Here is a 27,855-nt window from a genome sequence, read left to right as displayed (position 1 = left end):
GAGCTGAATTATTGTAGCTTATGGTTTAGGTCAATGGGAAGAAAGGAGAGCAGCAGAATATGGACCTTGGACTTCAGAAAAGCAGACTTTGACTCCCTCAGGGAACTGATGGGCAGGATCTCCTGGGAGGCTAATAGGAGGGGGAAAAGAGTCCTGGAGAGCTGGCTGTATTTTAAAGAAGCCTTATTGAGGGGCCAGGAACAAACCATCCCGATGTGCAGAAAGACTAGCAAATATGGCAGGCGACCAGCTTGGCTTAACAGAGAAATCTTCGGTGAGCTTAAACACAAAAAGGAAGTTTACAAGAAGTGGAAACTCAGACAGATGACTAGGGAGGAATATAAAAATATTGCTTGAGCATGCAGGACTGTAATCAGGAAGGTATGTATACAGGTATGTTAGCAACAAGAAGGGGTCAGGGAAAGTGTGGGACCCTTATTGAATGGAGGAGGCAACTTAGTGACAGATGATGTGGGAAAAGCTGATGTATTCAATGCTTTTTTTGCCTCAGTCTTTGCAGCAAGGTCACTCCCAGACTGCTGCACTGTGCAGCACAGTTTGGGGAGGAGGTGAGCAGCCCTCAGTGGTGAGAGAACAGGTTAAGGACTATTTAGAAAAGCTGGACATGCACAAGTCCATGGGGCCAGATGCAATGCATCCGAGGGTGCTGAAGGGAGTTGGCTGATGTGATTGCAGAACCATTGGTTATTATCTTTGAAAACTTGTGGCAGTTGGGGGAGGTCCCGGACGATTGGAAAAAGGCAAATATAGTGCCCATCTTTAAAAAGGGGAAGGAGGAGAATCCAGAGAACTATAGACCAGTCAGCCTAACTTCAGTCCCTGGAAAAATCATGGAGCAGGTCCTCAAGGAATCCATTTTGAAGCACTTAGAGGAGAGGAAGGTGATCAGGAACAGTCAACATGGATTCACCAAGGGCAAGTCATGCCTGACCAACCTGATTGCCTTCTGTGATGAGATAACTGGCTCTGTGGATATGAGGAAAGCGGTGGACATGATATACCTTAACTTTAGCAAAGCTTTTGATATGGTCTCCCACAGTATTCTTGTCAGCAAGTTAAAGAAATATGGATTGAATGAATGGACTATAAGTTGGATAGAAAGCTGGCTAGATCATAAGGCTCAACGGGTTGTGATCAATGGCTCGATGTCTATTGGCAGATGGTATCAAGTGGAATGCCTCAGGGGTCAGTCCTGGAGCCAGTTTTGTTCAACTTCTTCATTAATGATCTGGAGGATGGGACGGATTGCACTCTCAGCAAGTTTGCAGATGACACTAAGCTGGGGGGAGAGGTAGATATGCTGGAGGGTAGGGATAGGGTCCAGAGTGACCTAGACAAATTGGAGGGTTGGGCCAAAAGAAATCCGATGAGGTTCAGTGAGGAGAAGTCCAGAGTCCTGCACTTAGGACGGAAGAATCCTATGCATTGCTACAGGCTGGGGACTGACTGGGTAAGCGTCAGTTCTGCAGAAAAGGACCTGGGGATTACAGTGGACGAGAAGCTGGATATGAATCAACAGTGTGCCCTTGTTGCCAAGAAAGCTAACAGCATATCTGGCTGCATTAGTTAGTAGGAGCATTGTCAGCCGATGGAGGGAAGTGATTATTCCCCTTTATTTGGCACTGGTGAGGCCACATCTGGAGTATTGTGTCCAGTTTTGGGCCCTCCACTACAGAAAGGATGTGGACAAATTGGAGAGTGTCCAGCGAATGGCAACAAAAATGATTAGGAGGCTGGAGCACATGATTTATGAGGAGAGGCTGAGGGAACTGAGATTATTTAGTCTGCAGAAGAGAAGAGTGAGAGGGGATTTGATAGCAGACTTCAACTACCTGAAGGGGGGTTCCAAAGAGGATGGAGCTAGGCTGTTCTCAGTGATGGCAGATGACAGAACAAGACGAAATGGTCTCAAGTTGCAATGGGGGAGGTCTAGGTTGGATATTAGGAAAAACTATTTCACTAGGAGGGTGGTGAAGCACTGGAATGGGTTACCTAGGGAGGTGGTGAAATCTCCTTCCTTAGAGGTTTTTAAGGTCAGGCTTGACAAAGCCCTGGCTGGGATGATTTAGTTAGTGTTGGTCCTGCTTTGAGCAAGGGGTTGACTATAGATGATCTCCTGAGGTCTCTTCCAACCCTAATCTTCTATGATTTGGAGATATATACCAATCTCCTAGAACTGGAAGGGACCTTGAAAGGTCATCGAATCCAGCCCCCTGCCTTCACTAGCAGGACCAATTTTTGCCCCAGATACCTAAGTGGCCTCCTCAAGGATTGAACTCACAACCCTGGGTTTAATAGATTCTAATAGTAAAGCTGTGTGTAATTTTCTGCAGTCCCCATTAGCTGTTAGCATACTTTTACCTCTCTGAGTAGAAAATTTAATTAAGAAAATGGGGGAGTGCAGTGCTAGATGCAAAACGTGACCAAATAAATTCTCAAATCCATAATATGAGGCTAGAGTTGATGGAATGGAGGAACAGTTAAGTTCAGTAGCAACTGAACAGGAATCCCAGAGGCCATCAGACAGGCCTTCTGATAAATTCATCTCAAGCTAGCAAGTCTCTGCAGTAGGAAGTAGAAACCTTAAAAAATGAAAGATCAAATGTGTGCTCAAAGCTTTCATTCATATGTATATGTAGTCTTCACAGACTCCAGTGGGGTTGGATAGGTGTAAATGTGCCCTGAGTTTGGTCCTGCTATGTATATAATGGATGCTTTGAATGCAAATAGCATAATTCTGGCAGTGATCACTTAAAAAGTATCCTTTCAGAGAATGAGAATAATTACTTTTTTTAACATGGCCACCGTGCTGTTTAATTGCAAAGAGCCTCATTATAGCCTGCAGCATAACAACCTTGCACATTGCTGATGAAAGCTCCATGTGGGTGTTTAAAAAAAACACATGAAAACTAGGGGAAAGTTTAATTAGTTTAAACAAACAATGAAAATGCAGTGCATTTAAGTATCCCCTGGCTATCAGCTCAGGGGTTAAGGTAAGGCTGTGGTCACTCAACCATTCTGCTTCCCTGTGTCAGATTTGTTCACTTTACTGACCAACCATGGATATTTTTGCCCTGCTGGAGCCAACCAACACAGCTATGGAGTGTGAAGTGGATTCTGTTTTTACTTTTGTGTCACCAACACACTGTTAATTTCCCCTTCAGCATGGTAAAACTAGGTGTTGATTAAGGCTTGAGGGAATCTTGAGTTAATTGGCCCTTTAATGATCAGATTCTAAGAACTATAGAGTATGCTATTGTTTTATTCAGTTTTTCCCTTTACTATCTTGTTTTTCAGGCCAGAAACTCGGGAGCAGTACCCAAATAAATTTATTCAAAGGGATGACACAGAGAGATTTTACATTCTGAACACGCTGTTCAATCTACCAGGTACTCCTGTTCTTTTTGCGGATACAGACTAACACGGCTGCTACTCTGAAACCTGTAGTTAGCTACTGTAGGGCTTGATCCTTCATCATGGAAATGAATGGGTGTTTTGCCATTGAGTTCCTGACAGCAGATTGGGACCTACGCTGGTGTGCTTTGAGTTACATGAACACCTCTCTTCCTCCAGACTCCTACCCCAAAAGTTATTTTAATTTATGATGTTTCTCTTGTTTTAAATTTCTGTTTTTGTTTCTTTGCAGAGACCTACCTGTTGGCTTGCCTAGTAGATTTCTTTACCAACTGTGACAGGTATTCTAGGTAAGTTTGCTGCCTGATTTTATAAAACTAATGGTATAGTGCAGTCTTGAATATATGTTTTAAATGATGGATGCAGGGTACAGCACAAAGCTGCTCTACCGAGGTCCAATCTCCCACTAATGTCAATGCGAATCTTTCCATTGACATCACTGGGGCTAAGATCAATCCTCTTTAGCTGTTTAATATAAAAGTGAACTCCGTGCTGATGTGAAGTGTCTATTAACATCTCTGGAGACTGAAGGCCTAGACCAATTGGATGCAGTAAAGACATTGGCAATGCAACTCTTCCCTCATACTGTGTACCTGTCTCAATGCACTGGTTGCCACAACTTTGCTGTGGAGAAACAACCTCTACATACAAACCGAGTGAGTGGTTAGTTTCCATTTCCACTCTGTTCTTGGCGCCTCAGCTAAGACTCCAACAAATAATGCCAAATGAGTTGGAGATTTGATGACGTGGAAGTTTGTGATCTGAGACCACAAACTTACTACACAGTGGCTATCAAACAGCCCTCAGATGTCTATTTTCAATGCCTACCAGTTAGACTTCTATTTGAACCAGTAACCTAGAGGCAAAACTTTTAGCATACTTTTAGCAAAAGGCCAATTACCAGAGCCACTTAGGTTCCCCTTATAGTAGTTTTAACATTTTCATGGTTAAGAACCTCGTTCACTCAAAAGTGAAATATGCTAATGACATGAGTTTGATTTAAAAAAAACCAGATTCATTTAATGAGAGAATTGTCTAAAATATTAAGTCTGGTTTTAATAACTTTTAAAGGATACATTTCCCAAATTTTTATAGTAATTTTTTATTTACTTTTCATAGCAAGCTTTTTGAAGCAGGAAATGTACATGTTTTCTTTTTCCTCCATCAAGTATGTGCATCAGCACCTGTTACCGTGGAGTTGCTCATGAGTGCTGTGCTGTCAATGCTTTTTGGTTTAGAAAAGGAACATTGAGACATATGGGATTTTGGGGGGCTAGAACATCAATATTTACATGGGCTTGCAAAGAGGTGTATGTTTAAAATGGTAGGTTACATTTTGAGCTAGCAAACCTGGATGCAGCTGCATGAATGATTCACATGCTATGAAGTGATACCAGATATTACATTCTTGGAAAGTAAAGGTTAAACACATATGCAGTTTTGCCTAGGGACACAGGAATTGCCATTCTGGATCAGATCAGTGTCCAGTATCCTATCTCTGAAAATGGCCAGTACCCTTTAATGGACAATTTATGGACTAATTTGCCCATATTAGAGTTTCTTCTTAATCCACATCTGTTAATGATTGGCTTATGCTCCAAGGCATGAAGTTTTTTATATATAGTATAAAATCCTTTTTTGAATCTATCTTATGTAAAATCTTGGCCTCAGTGGTATCTTGTGGTGGTGAGTTCCACAGGATAATTATGCACTGTGATATAAAAAAGCAACATTACCTTTTTATCAGTGTTAAATGCGTTGACTTTGAATTTCATTGAATATCTCCTTTTTCTTGGGTTATGAAAGAGGATAGCCAGCAACACTTAATTTATCTTATTACGTTCATCTTTTTATATACCTCTATCCTGTCCTCTCTTATTTATCAGCTGTTTCAACTACAGTCCCAGTCTATCAATCACTCCTAAAATGGAAATCTTTCCATGTCCTTAATCATTATGTACTTACCATTCCATTAGTGTCAGGAGGGAGAGACTAGAGTCCCAGTCACAAAAACCTGAAATACCACATTGTTGGTGCATGGTCCAGAGACAGGAGTCTGCTTCCTGAAGTTCTGAATGAATAGCACGTTTGGGTAACAAACACCTCTCATGCTGCTGTATATACCAGGTCTGTTCAGATAGACTCTGTTAACTGGAAACTATTTACGGGGCATTCTCTCAATTCCAGCACCCATGAAGGAATAAAAGAGGAAACAATGAATACAAGTTGGGAATACGAGCTTTGTCTGTCAGATATATTGCACTATCTTGTCTCGCTGGTTGCTCCTTTGTCACAGAGGTCCTGTGGCACATGCACACTTCTTACTGGCTGCTGTTCTTTATCTGACATATCTGATCTCTCTTCTTTCTCCTCATAGCTGTGAAACGGGGTTTAAAGATGGAGACCTCTTTATGTCCTTCAGGAGTATGTTCCAGGATGTCAGAGATGCTGTTGACTGGGTTCATTACCAGGTGATTGGAACTCCTTGGGATTTTTTATTGGTCATTAATTGAGCTACACCTGTCTTTAACTCTTGAAATGGAAGCAGTTAACATGTGACTATATCCCTGTAAAAGAAACTTGTTTTGCCATTTAGTGACCAGATATGTGAATGGTGCAGGACTACACCCTTGGGGACAATGATTCTCTCTCTCATTAGACAGGAGAATCCTTCGGTCCTATCTCATCCAATCCTCATTTTCCTTAGCTATAATTAACAAGTGATTTAAAGATTGCACCATGAACTGTATTTGCATTTTATACCACGTATTGAAGTTGTGGACTATTAATTTTTGCAATATTGATTTTATTGTACCTCTACTCTAGAGTGTTAATTGCTTCATGCTGTTAGGAATCTGTTTGTGCAGGTTGGAGAATTTCATAATCGGGCAACCAGATTTTATATATACAAACATATATACCTATGCTATTTGGATTTCCTGATCAATAACGTTTGTAAATATGGCAGCTGAAGGCCTGATTCTGCTCCCCTTAACCCCAGGAAGAGTCCCATAATGAGTAGGATGGAGCACTTTCATATTATTTGATCACATTTTATGCTTCAGGTTGTCATCTGATTTCTACAAGATTCAGAAGGGAATTTTTTCATATAGAGTTTTGCTCAATTGACCAGGTGCTTTGTGGTGGTTTTGCCTTCTACTGAAGCTCTATGGTCACTGCTGGAGACAGGAGATCAATGGTCTGATCTGGTATGGCAACCTATATTAGTTTCTGTTTCTATCACATTCCTTCCTGAAAGGGTTGAAATAATCTTAAAGTTGATTATTCACCTCTAAAATTACCACCAGAGTAGGGGACTGCATTGCTCATAGGATTTGTGATAGCTCATGCTCTCTCTCTGAGTCACCTATTCAGATTCATTCCTGGTTTGTATTTTTACAGGGCTTTGACAGCGTGGAAGTTGGAGATAATCTGATGTGTGTTAGATTGTTAAGCCCAGCATCTCATGGAGTTCTGTTATTTCTATTTCAGGGAACCCTCAAGGAAAAGACACTTGAGAATCTGGAGAAGTATGTGGTGAAAGATGTAAGTGTGGAGTTACTTTGCTGTGCTGTGCGACATACTGTACTGAGAACACAGGCAGGAAGTGTGGGGGAAGGAGTAAACCTGTTGATTTGTTTTACTGAATTAGAAAACTGATAAGCGTGGTTTCTACTGTAATAACCAAAGACAAAGTGGGAAGTTCAGACCCGGCCTGTGTCCCAGCCCAATAATCCACATGGCTTGGTTTTCATCCACACATCTATTAAACAGATTATAAAAGCTAGAGGAGAATTTAACACATTATGGAGGTGATGGTGTTGGTGAGGCACATGCAGACTCTACTGGTGGGGAAGGAGACTGTTTCTTTTACCTGGCTGTTCTGTTAGCATCATAAACCACAGTGATGCAGCTCTATTGACCTCAGCTTCAGAAGAGGCTGACATCTTTTCCAGACAGAAGTATTGATATAGCCAGCCATTGAAAGAGGCACGAGGGGGAGGGGAAATTCCAAGAAACCTTCCAATCTCTCAAACTTCCCTCCAAAGTGAGTGCAATGTCTGACCTAGGAAAGCTGAATCTGTGCATTCCTTCCTGCTTTGGGACTGCCTTTGAAGGAAGTGTGTGAGTTGCAAGTGAGCATTCTGCAGCCAGTCTCCACGCGTAGGTCCCATGTATAGTAAAACTTATCTGAATGTCATTTGGTTTAAAGTACTGATACCAGCCAGTCCACATTATGGACTCATTGCCTGCCTGCAATGTTTCATTTTAAAGTAATTAACCAGTCTAGTTACCTGTCTGCAAACTGCTTTGGAAACTTCTGTTTTGGGGTAGGATTAGGCTGAATTAGGATTTATAACTTGTTCATAAAAACAGCTCCAGCCTCAAACTCACTCTAACTTTGGTGTTTGAATTATGACACATCCCTGCCTGTAGACTTGGGTGTTCAAACCTTCTACCAAAGGGCTCATTTTGGTAATTTACTAGGAGCCCAGGGGGCCACATCTAGTCTGTCTGAAGTGGAGCTGGTAGTGGGTGAGCATGCTACAGTGTGTGAAGTGCCACTAAACTATTTAATATCATCATGGGGAGCTCAGGGTCTGCTAGCACCCGTGGACACAGTTCATGATTCCCATTGACATTTCTTCCACTCTTTTCATTTCTACATGCAAGGAAGTTTTCCTGATGCTGTTGCCAGTTTAAAATGTGTTGTCTTGCAAGCATGATTTTAATTGAGCCTTGTTTTTTCCCAGTGGTAAAGTGTCTGTAATCCTTGTGTGTCCTTCTAGGGGAAAATGCCATTATTGCTCAGCCGCATGAATGAGGTTGGAAAGGTGTTTCTTGCCACAAACAGTGACTATAAATACACAGATGTAAGTGCTGCTGAAATATTGGATTTGCGTAGAATTTAACAAAGAAAAAATGGATATTCATTTTCATACGTTTTCTGGTTTCACTATGACAACTTTGAGTGTATTCTATATACTTCCTGAGTTAGAGGTAGTGTGATTTAGGGATTAAAGCAGAGGACTGGGTTTTAAAACTCTGATACTAATTTATGGCATGACCTGGGGCAAGTCAGTTACCTCATCTGTGTCTCAGTCTCTCAGCAGATGAAAAGTGCTGAATAAATGCAAAGGATTGTTATTTTTAAAACCAGTCGCTCCGAAAATGCAAAACTTTCCCTATAATCAAACTGTTCTGATGCATACATGAAGGCATCAGACAATCCTGAATCTGTGATCAAGTGACAGTCCAATAACTTTTGAACCATCAAGGCTAGAGGGCTAGAAATTGGTGCTTTATCCGGGTGGAGAGAAGCTGGAAATTACCTCTTTTTAGTGATGCAAGGCGTTTGTTGAAAGCCCTGGGAAATCACAAGATATCACAGCATTATTATGCATAGAAAGCTCACAGATCATTTTAAAGCTCTCTAAAATATATTTGAAGTAGTGTGCAGATTTTGAAGGCAAATCTGTTCTTTGATTAGAAAAATTACTGTTTTAACTTCAACTGATGTTTTATTAATTTTGTTCCCAAATTGCAATAAATCTAATGCCAAAACTGACAGTAAATTGTAAAACTAAAAAAGTTCTGTAGTCTGAAAAGGTGGAGACTGAGAAGTATGTTGTTATAAACTACACAAATGTATATTTTAAAGTCCTGTAAATCATTTCTTATTTTGTCTTTCAGAAAATTATGACTTATTTGTTTGATTTTTCACATGGACCAAAGGTATGTGACTCTAGGACTGCTGTTTTACTAGAAATTAATGCACATAATTATCTCTGTGTAGCATTATTGGATTGTAATCCTGGTTCATAGGCTGCATGAGGATTAGCAGATATAGTTAAAACACAGTTGCTATTTACAGAGTAGCAGCCGTGTTAGTCTGTATCCACAAAAAGAACAGGAGTACTTGTGGCACCTTAGAGACTAAGACCTTGGCTACACTGGAGAGTTGCAGCGCTGGTAGTGGCTTTACAGCGCTGCAACTTACCGCCCGTTCACACTGGCAAGGCACATACAGCGCTGTATCTCCCTGGCTACAGCGCTGGTTGTACTCCACATGGATGAGAGGAATAAAGAGAACAGCGCTGGTGCTGCAACGCTGGAGTGCCAGCGTAAACAGTGATTAATCTTACTACGCTGTAACTGACCTCCGGAATTTTCCCATAATGCTTTTAACTAAAGAACTCTCTTTGTTTTGTTACGATGCCTCTCTTTGTTTTGTTGTGAACTCCCCGAGCTGCTTATCTAAAAAACAAACACAGCAATTGTTTGCTCGAGCAGAGGCAGGCAGGGAATGTCCACAGCTAGTGTTTGCTTGAGGAGAGAAACAGCATGGCGGGGATGGGGGGAGGGAGGAGGGAGTCCATAGGAGTAGCTGCTTATCTGGTCTGAGGGCTATTTGCATTTAAGAGTGAATGAGAGAGGGGTGGGGGAAGTGGTCAGAATTTGCAAGGCAGCTGCTAACACAGTGTCGGCTCCAAAAATCCACTCTCTCTCCCTCCCCCCCCACGCTTTCTGTCACACTCCACCCCACCCCCATCTTTTGAAAAGCACAGTTGCAGCCACTTGAACGCTGGGATAGCTGCCCATAATGCACCACTCCCAACAGCGCTGCAAATGTGGCCACACTGCAGCGCTTTCCCTACACAGCTGTACGAAGACAGCTTTAACTCCCAGCGCTGCACACCTGCAAGTGTAGCCAAACCCTAACAGATTTATTTGAGCACAAGCTTTCGTGGGCTACAGCCCACTTCATCGGATGCATGCAGTGGAAAATACAGTAGGAAGATAGATAGATAGGTAGATAGATAGGTACACACAAAGAACATGAAACAATGGGTGTTACCATACACACTCTTAACGAGAGTGATAGCTCACCTTAACTGATCACTCTCATTAGAGTGTGTATGGCAACACCCATTGTTTCATGTTCTCTGTGTATATATATATCTTCCTACTGTATTTTCCACTGCATGCATCCGATGAAGTGGGCTGTAGCCCACGAAAGCTTGTGCTCAAATAAATTTGTTAATCTCTAAGGTGCTACAAGTACTCCTGTTCTAGTTGCTGCTTAGTTTCCTTATTAACATAGGATCAAATCCAAATAGAAATAGAACATTTAGAGAGAGATGATGTCAGCTGTTTTAAAACAAAAATCCTTAATAATAACATAATCTAATAATGTTGCATTTTGCAGTCAAGATCAGTATGAAACTGACAAAGTTTAGATGCCAATAAGAAATCTTATTGGAACACAAAAAGGCTTTGTAAATGGAAAGGACTATCTAGGGCCTAATACTGATCCCACTGGTGTGACTCAACTGACTTCAGTCATGTTAGTCCTGATTTACACTGGTACAAGTGAGGGCAGAGGTAGGCCCTGAAATGTTTAAATGTAAAACAATTAGGAGCTCCAAACCTTTGTCTGCTTAGTACATTCAGCTTAATTGATTACTTTGTCAGTCACACAATGCGTGGCTCAGCTCCTGTTTCATGGAGTTACTTAATTATTTTCATGTACCTGTCAACACTGCACCTGGGCACATGTCACAACTGAAAACCAATTTGCTAAATTAAACTCCCCACAGTAAATGAAACAAACTGCCCCATCTCTGAACTGCTGCCACCTCCTCAGTGACGATCTATAGTCAGAAAAATCTTTTGACTCAAAATATGTGCCTTTGCACCGTGCTGTGAAGGTCGATAAATTCAAGCAGGGGTTATTTTCATAACGGGCACCCTTCACTCACTAAAAATACTTCCCATCCTTGAGAATACCAGCTAGGGACTGTCGGCAACCCCTGCCTATCTCCCACCCTCCCAGCTGATTTCAGCAAACTTCAGAGAAAGGTGTGCAGCATAGATAAATGCTGATGGGTGCTTGTGCCTCTGATGCGTGGCTTTGGTACAGAGCGGTTAATGTGGGTAGGAGTCCAGGCTGTTTCCTACCATCTTTGAGAATGCTCACAAAGCCAGGTGCTGACTTCACACGAATCCAGTGGTGTTTGCAGTGTGGTTGTAGTTGTGTTGGTCCTAGGATATGAGAGACAATGTGAATGAGATAATGTCTTTTATTGGACCAGCTTTGGTTGGTGGAAGAGACAAGCTTTTGAGCTTCACAGAGCTCTTCCTCAGAATAATCCAGTGAGCATGGATCTATGCAGGATGTCACCTTTATATGCAAACTGGCAGCTATGTAATTTACAGTATCCTTCACTGCAACAGCTGATCTGTTATCTTACATGTTCAATGCAGTCATTCCATCTCAGCCTATGTCGTCAGTCTCCCAAACCAGGCTGGACTTAGTCAGTACTGGATGGAAACCTCCAAGGAAAATAAAATGCTTCAGGAAGTGGTGCTGGTAATTCAGTACTCTCCCTTCTGAACCATTACCACAGAATGGTGCTAAGGGCACTATCCTATTGGATTTACCCATTTGACCCCCCCCCCCATAAAAAGATAGATTCCTTTTCAGGAACTATTCCATTGCACTTCTTGCAGGATTATCAGTATCAGCCCCAGTCAGATTCCACTGTGGTTTATTTATAATCTGCTTTCCTAAATTCCTCTGCAGTGGAATTTCTCTTGGATGCAGTATTTTTTGCTTTCTCCTCTAAACTGTAGTGTTTCTTGATGATGTTAAATTGCTGTCATGTTGGACCCAGAGGTGGCTGCATTTCTGCAGTGTGTGAAGTGATTTCTCGATATATAGTTTATGAAAGTGTTCTGGGATCCTTCGGGATGAAAGGTGCAATAAATATAGGAGCTTGTATCATAAAATGTATAAGTGATTTGAGAAGAAGCGGCTGAAGGCAGCTGATGCTTTTATGGTTCTTGTTTCTTCCTTTCCTAGCCTGGGAGCTCTCATCAGCCGTGGCAGTCCTACTTTGATCTAATCCTCGTGGATGCACGAAAACCCCTCTTTTTTGGAGAAGGCACAGTATTGCGTCAAGTGGACACTGTAAGTACTGCACACTTACCCACATGGTTTCTTTGGGCAGCTTGGAACAGGAACTGGAACTTTTCTAGATTTTATACATACAACATGATGGGGACTAATTTAGCAACAACGAGTCAGGAAAAAGATCTTGGAGTCATCGTGGATAGTTCTCTGAAGATGTCCACGCAGTGTGCAGAGGCGGTCAAAAAAGCAAACAGGATGTTAGGAATCATTAAAAAGGGGATAGAAAATAAGACTGAGAATATATTATTGCCCTTATATAAATCCATGGTACGCCCACATCTCGAATACTGTGTACAGATTTGGTCTCCTCACCTCAAAAAAGATATTCTAGCACTAGAAAAGGTTCAGAAAAGGGCAACTAAAATGATTAGGGGTTTAGAGAGGGTCCCATACGAGGAAAGATTAAAGAGGCTAGGACTCTTCAGCTTGGAAAAGAGAAGACTAAGGGGGGATATGATAGAGGTATATAAAATCATGAGTGATGTTGAGAAAGTGGATAAGGAAAAGTTATTTACTTATTCCCATAATACAAGAACTAGGGGTCACCAAATGAAATTAATAGGCAGCAGGTTTAAAACAAATAAAAGGAAGTTCTTCTTCACGCAGCGCACAGTCAACTTGTGGAACTCCTTACCTGAGGAGGTTGTGAAGGCTGGGACTATAACAATGTTTAAAAGGGGACTGGATAAATTCATGGTGGCTAAGTCCATAAATGGCTATTAGCCAGGATGGGTAAGAATGGTGTCCCTAGCCTCTGTTCGTCAGAGGATGGAGATGGATGGCAGGAGAGAGATCACTTGATCGTTGCCTGTTAGGTTCACTCCCTCTGGGGCACCTGGCATTGGCCACTGTCGGTAGACAGATACTGGGCTAGATGGACCTTTGGTCTGACCCGGTACGGCCTTTCTTATGTTCTTATGACTCTGCATTGAAATTCATGGAAGGCATTGGGCTGGAGTTCGCTTTTCGTTACACCCGGTCAGCTCATTGCTATCAGAGTTGTGTGTGTCACGGGCAGAACTTAGTCCTTCCTGGCTAAATTAGAATACAACAAAGTGTATATTGAGAAGAGTGAAACACAAAACCCCTCCATGTGAGTGAAAGCTGCCTCCAGTCTCCCAGGGAGAGGCAGGGGTCCAAGAGAAGGAAGAATTAGGAAAAAACGGACAGAAAAGATCCACTACACCAGTTGCCTGTCACTAAAGTTATTTCTTTCCTCTTCTGTACAGGTTACTGGCAAGTTGAAGATTGGTACCTACACAGGGCCTCTGCAGCATGGCATCGTCTATTCTGGCGGTAAAGCGAGAGCAATCTCATGTGTATTGTATAATGAGCCTAAACAGAGATTTAGCTTCTCACCCTACTGGCATAGTCGGGGGTTGTCAGGTTAATCGGTGGCAGTGTTTCTGATAGGCAAGTCCTTCAGTGTAACCTGGAGGACCTGCTCATCATCCAGTATTGTGCAAGGATTTTAAAGGGCATGGGAGAGCTGTGGCTGGTTTGGCACACTTGGGACTTGGCCAGGGGTTCTCAGCTGTTTTCATACTGCAATGCCAGGGTCAGCCACTTGCCAGGTGCACCCCAAATCCTCTGCCCCCGTTGCTTCAAAGGAAGGGCAATGGGAATGAGGGTGATGGCTTACACAGCTCTTCCGACACATGAAAAGGGTCTGGCTCATTCATTCCAGGGGAAGATGAGAGCCCGCACTGCACCCCACTTACTGCCCACAGCACTGAGCACTTGGTGCAGGCATTCCTGTCGTGCAGATAGCTGCAAGTGCTTGGCTACTGTTGTGATGTGCTAATATGGAGCAGACCGGGGCTTTGGGGAGACCCCTGAAGAATGCTGCTTTCTGGCCCAGCAGAGACAATACACTTGGCAAAGATGGTTTCTGGGAAGAGAGAGCCAACTTGCTGTGTCTGTACCCACAGCTCCCTGGGTCTTGGCTGTCAGTGTAAGCTCTGTGAGTAGCTGCAATTACTGGACACTTGGTTTTGCACTGCAGTGACAGGCATGTGCCTGAGTTGTGAGCATCTGAAATGTGAGAAATCTTTCCCTTCAGATCACAATTGCTGACCCACCCTGTTTTCATTACCTCGCAGGTTCCTCAGATACAATCTGTGACCTGCTGGGGGCTAAGGGCAAAGACATTTTGTACATTGGAGACCACATCTTTGGAGACATCCTAAAGTCCAAGAAACGTCAGGGTTGGAGGACCTTCCTGGTGATTCCCGAACTAGCCCAGGAGCTGCATGTCTGGACTGACAAAAGCTGTACGAAACTAGGCAACCACTTTGCTGTCACTTCACTGGTGCAGCAACATTGACCTCACTGTGGCTGGTCTATTGTAACTGGGGGGAGATTTTAGCACTGTTTTCTCAAGATTGTATTGTTTGTATGTTGTCAAGGGGAAAAGCTGGGGCAGGGTTTGGAGGGGCTCTATGACAGTGTGCATCTGCTTTGGTTTATTTTTTTTCCTGAGATCTTCCCCTTGCTTTTGGCATCTGTGTTAGGGGATGATGCAGTCTTATTACCCGAGGGAAAGGATTGGAATACTTGCTCAGCCTTTCAGACCACAGTCCTGGCTGTTGGTAACACTGTCATCTCTTAGGCCTGGTCTACACTAGGGGGGTGGTTTGATCTAAGGTACGCAACTTCAGTTACGCGAATAGCGTAGCTGAAGTCGAAGTACCTTAGTTCGAACTATTTACCCGTCCTCACGGCGCGGGATCGATGTCTGCGGCTCCCCCGTCGACTCCGCCACCGCCGTTCGCGGTGGTGGAGTTCCGGAGTTGACGGGAGCGCATTCTGAGTGTCAAAGTTAGAATCAAGACTCACAATTTGTCAGACCACTCTGTTTTTATTAGCGCAGCGCTCCGCCAATAACATTCAGATAATGTGAGTACCATGCAAGACACAAACTATCTTATTTATACAGATAAAAGGGTGAGAACTTAACAAGATAACAAAGGAAGCAGAATCAGATAAGTTTACCTGGGCTAGGCATGCATATCTTATTTCCTTACTTAACTATTACCCATCTTCTGTTAATGTTTCGCCATTAGCACCATTGTTTATGCCTAATGTTTCTTTTCCTGGCACCTGTATTTCAACATTTCTTATTTCTGCTTAAAGGTACATACAACATTTCTTTAATCCATTCTTATTTTTACAATATAATTCATTCTACTTTCACATGAGTTTGATATATCGCATCTAGATGAGACGCGATATATCGAACTCCGAGAAATCGATTGCTACCCGCCGATATGGCGGGTAGTGAAGACGTACCCTTAGCGAGGATGGATCTAGGCCTTTTGCATTTGGACACAGTGATTTCCAGCTGCATTGTGTATTAAAATAAGCTGTACATGGCATAGATAGAAGCTGCGATCTGATGGGGTAAAGTGTTCCAAACCCATGTAATTTTTTCCTAATAAGCCACACCTCTTTCACTGACTGGATCAGTATGTCCCTCCATCAAACAGTCACTTCTCAAAAGCCCAGTTAGAAGATGGCTTGTTATTCATTAAAAAGTATGTTAGCAGATTATGTTGTTCTTATCATGGTGTCTGATCCACTGACGCGGTCCGTCTCTGGAGGGAGTTCCAGTTAATTAAGAGTGAGGGCTGCTTTCTGCAGCTCACCTCATGCACTTCTCTTCCTCCATTGGCATCTGTGTCAAAGTGATGCCTGAATCCCATCCTGAGCCTCGAGCACTAACAGATCTCCCCTGTCACTGGGCTAGCCCCTTTGCTGGTGAGCTGCTTGTAGGGCAGTAGCAATGAGGATCTCATTTGTTGTGTTTAATTGTGTCACTGCAGAGTAATAGCGGAACAGCAGTGCTCTAAAAAGCTTAGAGACTTAGTGTACTTATTCATGATGTAAAGTTGCAGGGCAGATGAGGACAGGGAAGGCAGGTGATAGGGGAGGTGTGAGGTCAGAGCAGGGGGATGTCTGAGGTGAAAGTAGCTCCCATGTTTAATCCCTAGGATAAGCCAAAGATCCCATTCTCCCATGGCTGGAACACAGCAGCTCACCAGTATTATAGAGGAATTAGCGTGGCATTAGTTGCAGTATTGGACTAGTGGGGTCACCTCCGTCTGCTGTCAGCCTTCACAGCATTCTGGTTTTCATTTCATTTAGCTTGTTTGTTTGTTTGTTTTTTCTATTTTTCACTTCATTTATTTGAGACCCAGCTTCGTTCCATTCAGCTGCAGACAGTGGCAGGAATCACAACACAGGACAGAACTACCTTCAGTGTAGAACCACTTTAATGCCCCAGTCCTGCCGCCGTACTCGCCAAATTGCCCCATTGATGTCAAAGAACTTATGGAGGTGTGGGCCCTAAAGCAAGAGGGATCAGTCCCAGAAAACAAGTCCTGATCCCTGCCAGGCCTGCACAGTGTGCATTCAACTCTTTATCTGAACCATCTAGATTAGACACCTGTTTCTCGGCACGTCAGCCCTAGCAGCTGCGCGCTCTGCTTTATTTTCCATTCCTGGCCGCAGCCGCCTCCTAGGAGAAGAGCTGGAAATGTGATGCTTTTGCTTTTGGCACTTCTTCAGTTTTAGCACTCTAACCCTCTTTCTTCTCTCTTCTGGAATTATTCAGCCCTTTTTGAAGAGCTGCAGAGTCTGGACATTTTCTTGGCGGAGCTGTACAAGTGAGTATTCCAACGTTCATATAATAATAATAATTTCCCTCCACCACATAGCAGCTGCCATTTGAGGATCTTAATGCACTTTTGCAAATATTAGATAATGAATCCCAACGAGTCCCCTGTAAGTTAAGTAAGCAGTATCCCCTTTTTACACATGGGGAAACTGAGGCATGTAATGGTTATGATTTGCTCTAGGTCACACAATGAGTCTGTGTTACAATCAGGAGTTGATCTCAGGAGTCCTGGCTCTTAATAATCCTGGGTTCTACCCACAAAGCTAGCCTTCTTTCCTCTATTTCTTCCTAACCAAAAAATACCCCACCCCTAAGCCTCCTAGTTTCCTAAAAGTTTTCAAACAATGTTGTGTAATTTTTCTTCTATAACCAGGCATTTGGACAGTAGCAGCAACGAACGGCCTGACATCAGTTCCATCCAGAGACGTATTAAGGTATCAATTATAAAAACACCTTTTCACACTGAAGGATCCCAAAGTGCTTTACAGTCTGATACACAACCGTATACTGGGATCACTTCCCTCAGCACTAAAAGGCAGCCACCTTTGGGGTGGAATGCAGGAGCTTACAGCATGCATACCTTACAGCAGCATTACACAATAGCTTTCTTAAGCAGGGAAGTAAAGTATATCACACTCAACTGAAATTAAAAAGGAGCTTTAGGTAGACAGAAGGTTATTATCCCAGTTGGAATTTGGCCAGGACATTGGGGTAGCACGTGCACTGTTGGGAAGAATGCCATGGTCAAGACCTTGGTTTGATGCCTGATCTAAAGGTGGCACTTGCAGAAGCATAGTGCCCCTTGGTACCATTCTGGGGCATTGATTCCATATTGACTCAGATGGGCCACCACTTCCTGCAGCATTCTTGGTGTCCCCTGGAAGTTTCCCATCTACTGATCAGGCAAACCCTGTTCAGATGACCTCACAGCCTGGTAGCATGGCTGCAGCTATGATGAAATGTCATTGATTCCAGTACAGCTTCCCCGCCCCCCATTAGATGTGACTATGGACTCTGTGGGGTCTCGCTATTAGAACACACACAGCCTGTTCAGTGCCTCTCTATTCTGAACCCCTGCAGAATCTGAGCAGCCCAGGAACTCAGAACGTCCCAGTTACGTGACAATCTTTTCACAGTCTCTCTGTTTGAGTTTGCGTTGCTCTCTGTCCGGCCAGAGCATTTAATCTGCCTTTTGCTTGTAGAAAGTGACTCACGACATGGACATGTGCTACGGGATGATGGGAAGCCTGTTCCGTAGCGGCTCACGACAGACCCTCTTTGCCAGCCAGGTGATGCGTTATGCAGATCTCTATGCAGCATCTTTCATCAACCTCCTGTACTATCCGTTCAGCTACCTCTTCAGAGCCGCCCACGTACTGGTGAGTTGTAACCCACTGAGAAACCATCAGCGGTCCTGACAGGCAAATGGCATTAGAACTGTCTAGTGAGTGGTGTTGGCAGAACCAGATAAACACTATTAAGGACTCGGGGATATCATTACTGTAGTGCAGAAGAGATAGGCAACTCACATTCTCATATTATGGCTTGGAGGCGCTTAAGCTCGTTATGGAGGTGTCTGAGCTCTTTAGTGGAGGGTGATGGACTCCTGCTTGCTAGGATAAGAACATAAGAACATAAGAAAGGCCGTACCGGGTCAGACCAAAGGTCCATCTAGCCCAGTATCTGTCTACCGACAGTGGCCAATGCCAGGTGCCCCAGAGGGAGTGAATCTAACAGGCAACGATCAAGGATGACATTGGCCACCCCAGAAGCTGTCCTCCTTCCCAGCCAGAGACAGTAATGACGGCTGCTCAGTGGGGATAGGAGGAATTATAAAAGAAAAATACTGGTGCTTAGAATAAAGGACATGGGGCTCATCCTCAGAATCACATCTAGAACAGCATAGACTTGGGGATGCATGCAGTGATGCGAGAAGACCATACAGAGGGATAACACTGGATCTAGTTACCAGTTTTGCTGTCATCCACACTGGCTTTCCTATGGGGAAGTCCCATAAGCTGTAATGGGGCTAATTATTGGCCCTCAGTATTGATGTTGATGTTAATATTAATGTCAATGTCACAGGCTTGTGCTATCTCAGGACGCTTCAGATGATAACAGGCCAATTTGTTCTGAATGGATAGCATGAAAAGTCACTGATCTTCTGTAAGGAGCTATGTGCTTCAAAGAGTAGTGAAAACTATTTCTCTAGGGTCAGTTTCAGCCCAAAGCCCTCATGCATGCCTGCATTTTAGTATTAGTTCTATAATGCTACAAGCACAGCATGGTGGGGCCTGCCTTTCTGGTCACAATCACAAGGGTTACATATCAGTACAGCATATTTAACAAACTTCAGATGCTTGTTTTTCATTAGTATCTGCATATATTGGAGAAATAATGAGAGCATCTGCATGGCTGTTCACAGCATTTCTCCTGGGACAGTTAAGACAGGTCCAATCCTCCCTCTCGTTTTTGTATAGATGCCACATGAATCGACGGTGGAGCACATTCATGTTGACATTAATGAAAAGGAGTCACCTCTGGCTACACGCAACCGCACCTCAGTGGATTTCAAAGATTCCGACTACAAACGGCATCAACTGACCCGGTCAGTCAGTGAGATTAAACCCCCTAACCTCTTCCCCCAGACTCCTCAGGAAATCACACATTGCCATGATGAGGATGATGATGAAGAAGAAGAGGAAGAGGAGGAGGAAGAGGAATAGGAAGGAAAAATGGAAGCCTCTCTGAAGACAAAACATGATGGTGGCAGTGATAAGCGGGAGTGGATTCCCATTTTCGGTTCCAGGGGGAATGAATGTGATTCTTTCAAAGGCACATTTTGAAAGTTTCCAAAAACTTTTTAAAATTAACTAATCAGAAGGAGCCCCTTGTTTTTAATTTTGCGAATCTGCTCTTTGCAGACGGTTCAAAATGCCAATGGATTCTGCACTACGGGAGATTCTAACAGTGTATTCAGACTGGACTGCACACAAGTGTTGTCTATAATGCCTCCCCTGTTACATATTAGGGATGCTGCATGATTTTTCTCTTTTTCTTCCCATTGGTGCAATTCATTTGGTTTTCATTGAACGGTGTCTTATGAACGGTTTGGAATTTGTACAGTCTCCACAGAGAAGGAAGGATGCAATGTGCCCTGTAGCAGACAAAACGGTCTGACAAGAATCCTCCTACTGCGAGTTGTGCCACTGTTCTTAACTCTCAGCTTTTTTGGATACAAATTCTCCCCCTACCAAATACTGTATTGTATCCAGGGAAACATTATGGCTTCCAGCATTGAATTTACCCTCTGCTAAGCACAAGTTTCCCCTTATAAGCGGTTTAATGTTCTACATTACTCTGGCAATATCTGATTTCAGTGGGATTTCGGTACTTACTAGCATTCAGTAGTTTTGAGTTTGTCAGAAAGTCTGTTGTCCTCCCCTTGGTGGATAAAGACTTAATTCTTTCATCATTGGCATGTAATGCATGATTTCTGTTACATTTATAAAACAAGTGACTCTTGTGCCATGCTCTCATCTATCCCCCCTCCTCAAATCCCCCTATATTTTCAACCAGTATTATTAGCAAAGGAGCTTGAAATCGTATCTTTACATTGTATGTTAGTTATTTTTTTCCCCTAATTTCTGTTATCTTTTTCTCTGCTCTGCTTTAAGAAAGGAAAGGAAAGCATCAAAGTATCCCAAAGATAGAAAAGCCAAACAGCATCTGGAGTGGAAGTGTGTGCTTGGGCCACCCGTCCTAGCCTGAACTTGGCCCAAACTATAGAATCATAGGACCGGAATGGACCTTCAGAGGTCATCTAGTCCAGTCCCCTGCACTCATGGCAGGACTAAGTATTATCTAGACCATCCCTGACAGGTAGAGTGTGTACACACGCACACTCTGCATCGCTGGTCCAATTGTGTGACCCATACAATTCCACAATACAGTTTGTAGCTGCCCGGTCTTTCACATGGAGCTGTAGCACATAGAGACCCAGCATGAATGCTTCATCTTTAGCCAAGAGGAAGAGATTTGGCTCAAGATAGCTGTAGTCTCCAGGCTCCTGTGCTGGCACCTGCAGTTGCTGCAGGCTGTACCTCCATTTCAGAAATGAATCTGGTGCACTCTGCTTCATTTGTCCTGCAAACAGTTCTCCGTGTCCTGTCTGTGCCCTTTGGACCTCCACCTGGTGTTAAACGCAAATCCCTTGTATGTTACCATTCCCTGTAAGGTGTGGTATGCAGTACAGCTGTGTTAACTGTGCAGTGCCATTTACTACCTGTCATGGGTGTGGTGGTGTAGCTTATTCCAAACTGCCATTCATTTGTGAAAGGTACAGAACAGGGGGCCTGATTTTAAAGAATTAGACCTTTTGGTTCAATCTCATAATTGCATTTGATCTTATGTCAGTGTAACATACAGTGAAAAACAAATCAGCAGGAGGTGCTATTGCTGGGAGGGCAGGCCTACAAGTCAATAAACCATGATGGTTCTAGTATTATTGGCCTATCCTTTTGTTTCTGTATCACTGCTGGAAGGTGTCCTTGTCACATCGCAGCTGAACAGGCTGAAGGGGAGAGATTTTGCTAGGTACAGTGTTGGCGAGCCAGGAAACCATCAGAGTGTTTGGGTTTTCAGAGATGTTGGCCAGCACTTTTGTCACTAAGTTTTAAGGACGACAGTATCCAGCCTCCTCCTGAAAGGGACTCAGAAGACGTGTTCAGGGAAGTAAGATGGTAACTTGATTGATTAAAGGGCCCCAAAGAGGTGGGAAATGAGTTTTGGTTTAATTATATTTTTTCAGACCCTAGCGTGTAAGCTGGGAGCAAGTCCTTGCATACAAAGGGGATGGATTCTGGGCTCATCTACCATTGCACCTGTGCATAAATCAGCTATCCTATACAGGGCACACCATTCAGAGCAAGGATGAAAATCAACACTAAGCCATTGCATTCAGTAACGGAGATGTGATATTGTGTGAAACTATCAGGTCAGCTACATGTTTTTTTTGGCCTGGTTGGAGGGGTGGAACAGGTTCACAGTGAATGGATTTAGAAACTATTTTTAAAGACTTGTGAGATAACTGCTCTCCCACCAGCAGCTACACGCAGACCACCCCTTCCTGCAACTGGGTCAGACATTTCTATGGCACTGGTTCCCCTCCATCTGAGGTTTCGCCTGTTCTAGTGAGTATGATGGGGAGAAGGACACACATCTACCTCTTCCCACCACCACTGCTAAACACTCCCCAGTGTTTGTCTAAGACCAGGGAAAGGCCATCAGAGCTGGTGCAGAACCTCCTGCGGTGTCCCTTGAAGCCACATGAGATTTAAGGGAAAACAGGGATGGTTTGGTGGGGAGGAAGGGTGGGAATAAATGTTCCTGTTGGAAAAGCTGGGTCAGGGGAGTTTTTCCCAATTGCTCCAGCAGAGCTGGGGATTTTACCCAGATTTTAACGTCGCACAGAGCAAATGTGTTTAAGTAAATTTTCAAGTTAAACCTTTCATGAGGCAGTGCCCTCATAGTGACACTGGTTTGTCTTGGTTTGTGGGAGTGAAGATGATCCCATATGGCTTCAGAACAAATCAGACAACTGTCCGTTGATAAGAAATAAATATCCTACCGGTGCAGATTACCTGATGCTTTCTTTTCCTCCTCTGAAACAGAATTCAAAACTTAGCCTAAATGAAAGCAGAAAGCCTGTTTGCACTCTGGATTCAGGAATCACATCACTGCACGGTTGTGCAGTAATACCTCAGAAAGATTAGCTGATCTGCCATTGGAGTTCAATGATGGTCTCATTGGGAAGTGCAATATCGCCCCCTCCAGGAAATGAAGTTTTGTAATTATTTGTATTGCTGCTCCCTACAACACTAGAACTGATCCAGCAGGTTTTTATGATGATGTTCCCAATTCATGTAATTATACAAGTTTCTTTAAATTGAGCTACCTCAAGCCTCATTCATGTAAACCCTATTGAGGCTGTTTTTTTCTCTTTGTGACCAGGCTCCATTGCAAGCAAGCCCTGAAATCTTCCTAGAGTTGTAGTAGCTACTGAATAACTAAAAAGTACAACTGGCTAGAGTAGTGTAGACAGAACTCACCCTATGCCTGTAAAGAGTTTTCTATACACATGCACATCTACTGAGCATTTATAATCTTATCCCCTAAAGAGTCTGTTCACAGAAGAAGGTTGTGAAACAAATCCCAAAACTAAGGGCTTGTTCCTGCTTCCTTCCATTACTGTTGGTTCAATTCCAGCACTGGTGGCACTAAAAGCAGTGTGGCCACCAGCTGTGAAGCAGATTAACAGAAGAGGAAAAGTTTCCCCCGACTCTATTTCTGCATTAGCCTCTCCCCTTGTCAGACCTTCTGAGGAGGAGCCCTCCAAGACTGTAGCCAGCTGAAAAGGAGCAAGACATCCAGGCATTACTCTCATTTAGTGTAGCTCAGAAAGTGCAAAGGACTAGATCCACACAGAGGATGTAGGCTTAGTGTTTCAACACCTAACTTTAGGTGTTCTGCCCTGTTTGTACTGGCTGCCAGGACAGCAGGTGTCTTCCTTTAGGTGACCATAAACTATGGCCTGGGTATTCTCAAGTCAGCCGTACAAACCAGAGGCCCAGACCAGTGCAGCTGTTTTATGCGCATGCTTTGGATGCCAGACAATGGGATTTCCCTACTGAGAATCTTGTCCCCGCAAATTGGCCAAAGCCGAGGCAAAGCTCTCTGTGCACGGAGGAAAGGACGCCACAGCAAGCTGAGGAAGGTGCTACCTAAACTAGCCAATAGGAAAGGCCAAGGATAGGGGTGTGATACAAATACCCCTCCTGCAAGAGAATTAGGTGCCTACATCCAGGCCAGAGGGAGGCATCTGGCTCTGCCTGGGATTCACAGGCGTGAACCAGCTCCTGAATGTTGGTGCCTGAGCCCCTTCTGCTGAACAAGAGGAGGAGGCAGTTCCCTTTAGCTCAGAGGTTAGAACACTAATCCCTCAGGTAGGTTCAATTCCCACCTCTGCCATGTGGAACAGTTCCTTAGACACACACACTCCCCACCCCCCTGTGAGCACCCTAACCCTCGGGCTAGTCAGTCACACGCTGGTCCAAACCCTTATGTCAAGTGGAACAGGAGAGATGGAGACAGACACCAAAGGCCAGTGTGCAGGAGACCGGAGTTGAATCCCTACTCAGCAGGCTGTAGAAGGAATTGAACGTGGGTCTCCCAGACGCTGGGGGTGTGCGTCTAATCCCTGAGCTAACACAAGGCAGCAATGAAGCCAATGCCCTGAGGGGTGCTTTTGGGCAGGACCCAGGCTGTCAGGCAGCCTCTGAAAACATGGGCTCAGGCCCTGCATGTAGGTGAGGCTCTCTCTGGGTCTTAGGCCCCAGCTATGAAGACCAATGGGGCTGGGTGCATGATCACTGCCAGCCAGTTAGAAGCCCTGGGGATTTTGACAGAACTTCAGGCTCGGCAGCAGCCAAGCAGGGATGCTGAGGCTCAACATTCTGAACGTAGAGCTCTGTAAGGGCAGCACCTCAGTCCCTTTGGGGTTCTAGCCTCAAGGGAGTTGGAGCAGACTTTATTTATTTGGTCATCTTCCTGGGACACTGGCTCCCAGGGGGAGGGAGCTCACAGAATGGCCAGGCACAGGTATGATTCTGTCCACAGCAGAGAGCGGTACAATCCCCCTAATATAATTTATATCATCCTCCCCCGTGCACCGAACCCAAAGGTAAAAAAGGATGACAGCACTAAGAACGCATCAAATTCCTTCTAAATATATTCTGGGCCACTTCAGGATGCAATCAAAGCAGACACAGACACAGAAGTACGGGCCAACACTCCCCTTTCCCCACAAACCAGGGTGACTGTCTCTTGCTCAACCAACAAATGCAGCAAGAGGAGCCCTGCTACACCACCAGCTCTTCCTGTTGAAGTAACTTCCTGACTAAGGTGTTTACTCACCATTATATAGACTCATAGGGACAGAAAGTCAAAATTGAGTCCTCAGGCGCATCCCGCTGCTTTGCCAAAGCAATTCTTGCAGACAAGCCTGGCATACAGTTGTAAGCAATGACATGGGGAATAAGTAGCTACTACTGGGTTTTTCACTCTACCAGCGCAAGGGACGTCATAATCCAATGGCTGGAAGTTGAAACTAGACCAATTCAGACTGGACCCAAGGCATACATTTTTGAGAGTGAGTGTAAGCAATTGTTGGAAGAAGGGGGATTTGCCATCAGTGACAACTGTAAAATCAAGCTTGGCTGTTGTGCTAAAAGCGCTCCTCTGGAAATTCGTTTGGGGCAGTTCTATGGTCTGTGCAATGCAGGCAGTAAGATTTGATGATCACAATGGTCCCATCTGGCCCTGGAATCTATTGGCCAATCTTCCAGCCAGAAGAAGTTGGGCGAAGGAGACTGGCTGGACAGAAAGTGTTCCTGGTCATGCAAGTGCAGACATGGCCCAGCTGATTTTCAGGGTTGGTCCCTCTTTTTGCCAGGGCTGGATCACAGTCCCACGCTGCACGTCTCACACTTTGTGCCTGACCCTGCCATACCACGGAGCAATTTCTTTGTCCACCTCGGTCTTAGCCGTACAAAGGTCAAACCCCCACCCCTCCCTGCAGGCTGACTTCGCTCAGCCTTGTTTCAGACCATCAGTCAATGGCCCACTGAAAAGTCAGGGGATATCAGCTCAGGTAGGCGCCTCATTTAGACAAACCACTGCCCCCCTCCCACCATGGCAATGGTGGGAGAGAAGCAAAGTCCTGCATGAGCTGTGGTAACTGAAATGCTCTCTCACCTTTAGCCATAGCTACCCACCCTCTGCCCCCCCATTCCCCCCAGCAGGGATGTTAGGAAGCAGACTGGCAGTCTGTCACCCTTCAGCCTCACAACCAGCTCATTAATCTGTCACTCTGCTGCCAGGCCCAGTCCCAGTCCCATAGGCTGAGGGATGTGTAGTTAGTGCGTGGGCGGTGACAATTCACTGAACGTGGAAGAGGTGGGATAGCCAAGCAAGTGAACTTTTTGGGGGGGCAGTGACACCACCCCTCTGCTGCAAAGAAATGGCCTGTAGGCTGAGTCCTAGGACAAAATACCTGCCAGCAGCCTCCAGCTCCACATTCACAAGATAGCTCTGTTATCACGAGCTGTCCCAGTCCTGCCACAGGCTGCAGCCGACAGGAGTTTAGGCAAGGTCTGATTCAGCGCCAGCAGCCACACTGGGTAGAGGGGTCTCCCGAAAGGAGTTCTGAAAGACCCAGCACCCTGATATGGACCATTCCTCTCTCCCTACCATCTGCCTGTTCACCGTGAGGCAGGGGCTTCCAGTCACTATTGGCAGAGTTGCCCTTGGCTTCCTCTTTGACCAGCCATGGCTGACTTGGTTCCTCTCTGTCCTGCTTCTCACTGTGTAGGGTGGGTTCTTTGGCTTATGCTGCCCCCTGCTGGAATTCCACTGGTCTTGCTCTAAGCCAGAGTCAATTCTTCCATCTCTCTCTGCCCAGAGGTTGCAGATCCTGAAAACTGAGAATTGTCTTGAAGGACAGACTATAGCACTGTATGGCAGCTCAGGGGCTATGAAAGTCACAGCCTGTCCACCCACACCCGGTGTGTTGGAAGAGAGGGGCAGGATACATTACAATGCGTTGTGCTGTGCAGGAGAGTGGACCTCGCCAGCTGGTCAGCTCATGAATAATAAAATGGAGCGTGAGAGGATTATGGCCTTCAGATCGCTCACAGAGTTAACAAGCAGGGTGCTTGGGAAATGACAGTATTGGAATGGGCACTTGAGAAGAAGTTGCTCTGTCTTTCTATGCCATACGTCACGTGTCTGGCCTGGAGGATCGAGGCTAGCTTGCTCTGGTGTTAGGCTACTAGACAATCTTGTAGAAGATGCAATATCCCACTGCTTCAGAACTTTCCTACCCCACCCCGACCTGGGGCTTCACGTGCAGCAGATTGAGGGGCCAATCCCAACAGCAGCTGATCTTTCAACAGCTTCTGGCTGAAAGGCCGCTCTTGACTGTGATAAGCTTGACCTGTGGTGCTGTGTGTATGGGGCCAGTAAATCTTACAGGCAGCCCACTGGCTGGTTAGTCATAGAGCTAAAAATCCACTGTGTGTATTGGTATCTGAACACTCCCTCGCTCCCCCAATGGGCTGAGCCCAGGTTCTCGGCTCACTCTTCTAGCCCGTGGTTCTCAACCTTTTATGGGCGCAAGACCCCTTTGCAAACCTTGATGGCCTGTTGCCACCCCATCAATAGCTGGAACTTAAAGCCTTACTAAATACGTCTTACCCCTGCTATAGATTAGACACACTAACGTACTAAGTAAGTACCCTGTGCAGACCCACTGGTGACTCCTGTCCCACGGCACTGGCTGGGCTTAGCTCACTGCTCCAGCTGTTGCGACCTCCAAGGTTGCAGTAACGCTCAGGTTGGACTGGGCCCCCATAGGGGATGATGGGCAGGTCAAATTTGTGAGAGTGGGGACACAGTGCCACACCCAAATTTAGCCTGGCTGGAATGATCCTCTGACATATTCTGGCACCCCAAATTTTGGGACATGACCCATGGGTTGAGTCCTTGCAGAATGGTTGAAGTAACGCCAGTGCTGTAAGCAAGGGAGGTTTTGCTCTGTATTTCAGAGAGAGGCCCAAGCCCTGCTTAGCTCCTGTCACCATTATCCTGGCCTTGGTTAGCATGGTTTCCAGGCTCCTCACCTGTTTACCTACTTGACATCAATGGC

General features: G+C 44.7%; 2 protein-coding genes across 15 annotated transcripts in view; one reads left to right on the top strand and one right to left on the bottom strand.

The window, feature by feature from the left end:
- Nucleotides 1-20,616, top strand: part of NT5C2 (5'-nucleotidase, cytosolic II) — an 84,749-nt gene extending 64,133 nt beyond the window's left edge. For 5 of the 8 annotated variants that reach the window (XM_039483037.1, XM_039483035.1, XM_039483040.1 and 2 more), the window contains 13 exons: nucleotides 3,319-3,410; nucleotides 3,668-3,725; nucleotides 5,813-5,906; nucleotides 6,928-6,981; nucleotides 8,226-8,309; nucleotides 9,130-9,171; nucleotides 12,302-12,409; nucleotides 13,642-13,708; nucleotides 14,515-14,685; nucleotides 17,028-17,079; nucleotides 17,464-17,524; nucleotides 18,293-18,469; nucleotides 19,571-20,616. In XM_039483037.1, coding sequence (XP_039338971.1) covers nucleotides 3,319-3,410; nucleotides 3,668-3,725; nucleotides 5,813-5,906; nucleotides 6,928-6,981; nucleotides 8,226-8,309; nucleotides 9,130-9,171; nucleotides 12,302-12,409; nucleotides 13,642-13,708; nucleotides 14,515-14,685; nucleotides 17,028-17,079; nucleotides 17,464-17,524; nucleotides 18,293-18,469; nucleotides 19,571-19,816 — 1,306 coding nt within the window. In that variant the 3' untranslated portion in view covers nucleotides 19,817-20,616. The remainder of the gene's footprint in view (nucleotides 1-3,318; nucleotides 3,411-3,667; nucleotides 3,726-5,812; nucleotides 5,907-6,927; nucleotides 6,982-8,225; nucleotides 8,310-9,129; nucleotides 9,172-12,301; nucleotides 12,410-13,641; nucleotides 13,709-14,514; nucleotides 14,686-17,027; nucleotides 17,080-17,463; nucleotides 17,525-18,292; nucleotides 18,470-19,570) is intronic. The other 3 variants (XM_039483038.1, XM_039483036.1, XM_039483039.1) reach the window with 1 other exon arrangement.
- CNNM2 (cyclin and CBS domain divalent metal cation transport mediator 2) overlaps nucleotides 1-27,855 on the bottom strand; it is a 214,934-nt gene that overhangs the window by 10,116 nt on the left and 176,963 nt on the right. Inside the window, exons 6-7 of one of the 7 annotated variants that reach the window (XM_039483023.1) lie at nucleotides 11,398-11,481; nucleotides 8,687-8,803 (exon numbers count right to left, since the gene is read on the bottom strand). The exons of 4 other annotated variants lie outside the window; for them this stretch is intronic. In XM_039483023.1, coding sequence (XP_039338957.1) covers nucleotides 8,775-8,803; nucleotides 11,398-11,481 — 113 coding nt within the window. In that variant the 3' untranslated portion in view covers nucleotides 8,687-8,774. Of the gene's footprint in view, nucleotides 1-8,686; nucleotides 8,804-11,246; nucleotides 11,482-27,855 lie in introns of those variants that run through there. 2 more of the 7 variants (XM_039483022.1, XR_005583214.1) reach the window with 2 other exon arrangements.

Source organism: Mauremys reevesii, linkage group 7, assembly GCF_016161935.1.
Source record: "Mauremys reevesii isolate NIE-2019 linkage group 7, ASM1616193v1, whole genome shotgun sequence".
Lineage (NCBI taxonomy): Eukaryota > Metazoa > Chordata > Testudines > Geoemydidae > Mauremys > Mauremys reevesii.
Note: the sequence above shows the minus strand (reverse complement) of the source record. Positions and strands in the feature narration are given on the sequence as shown.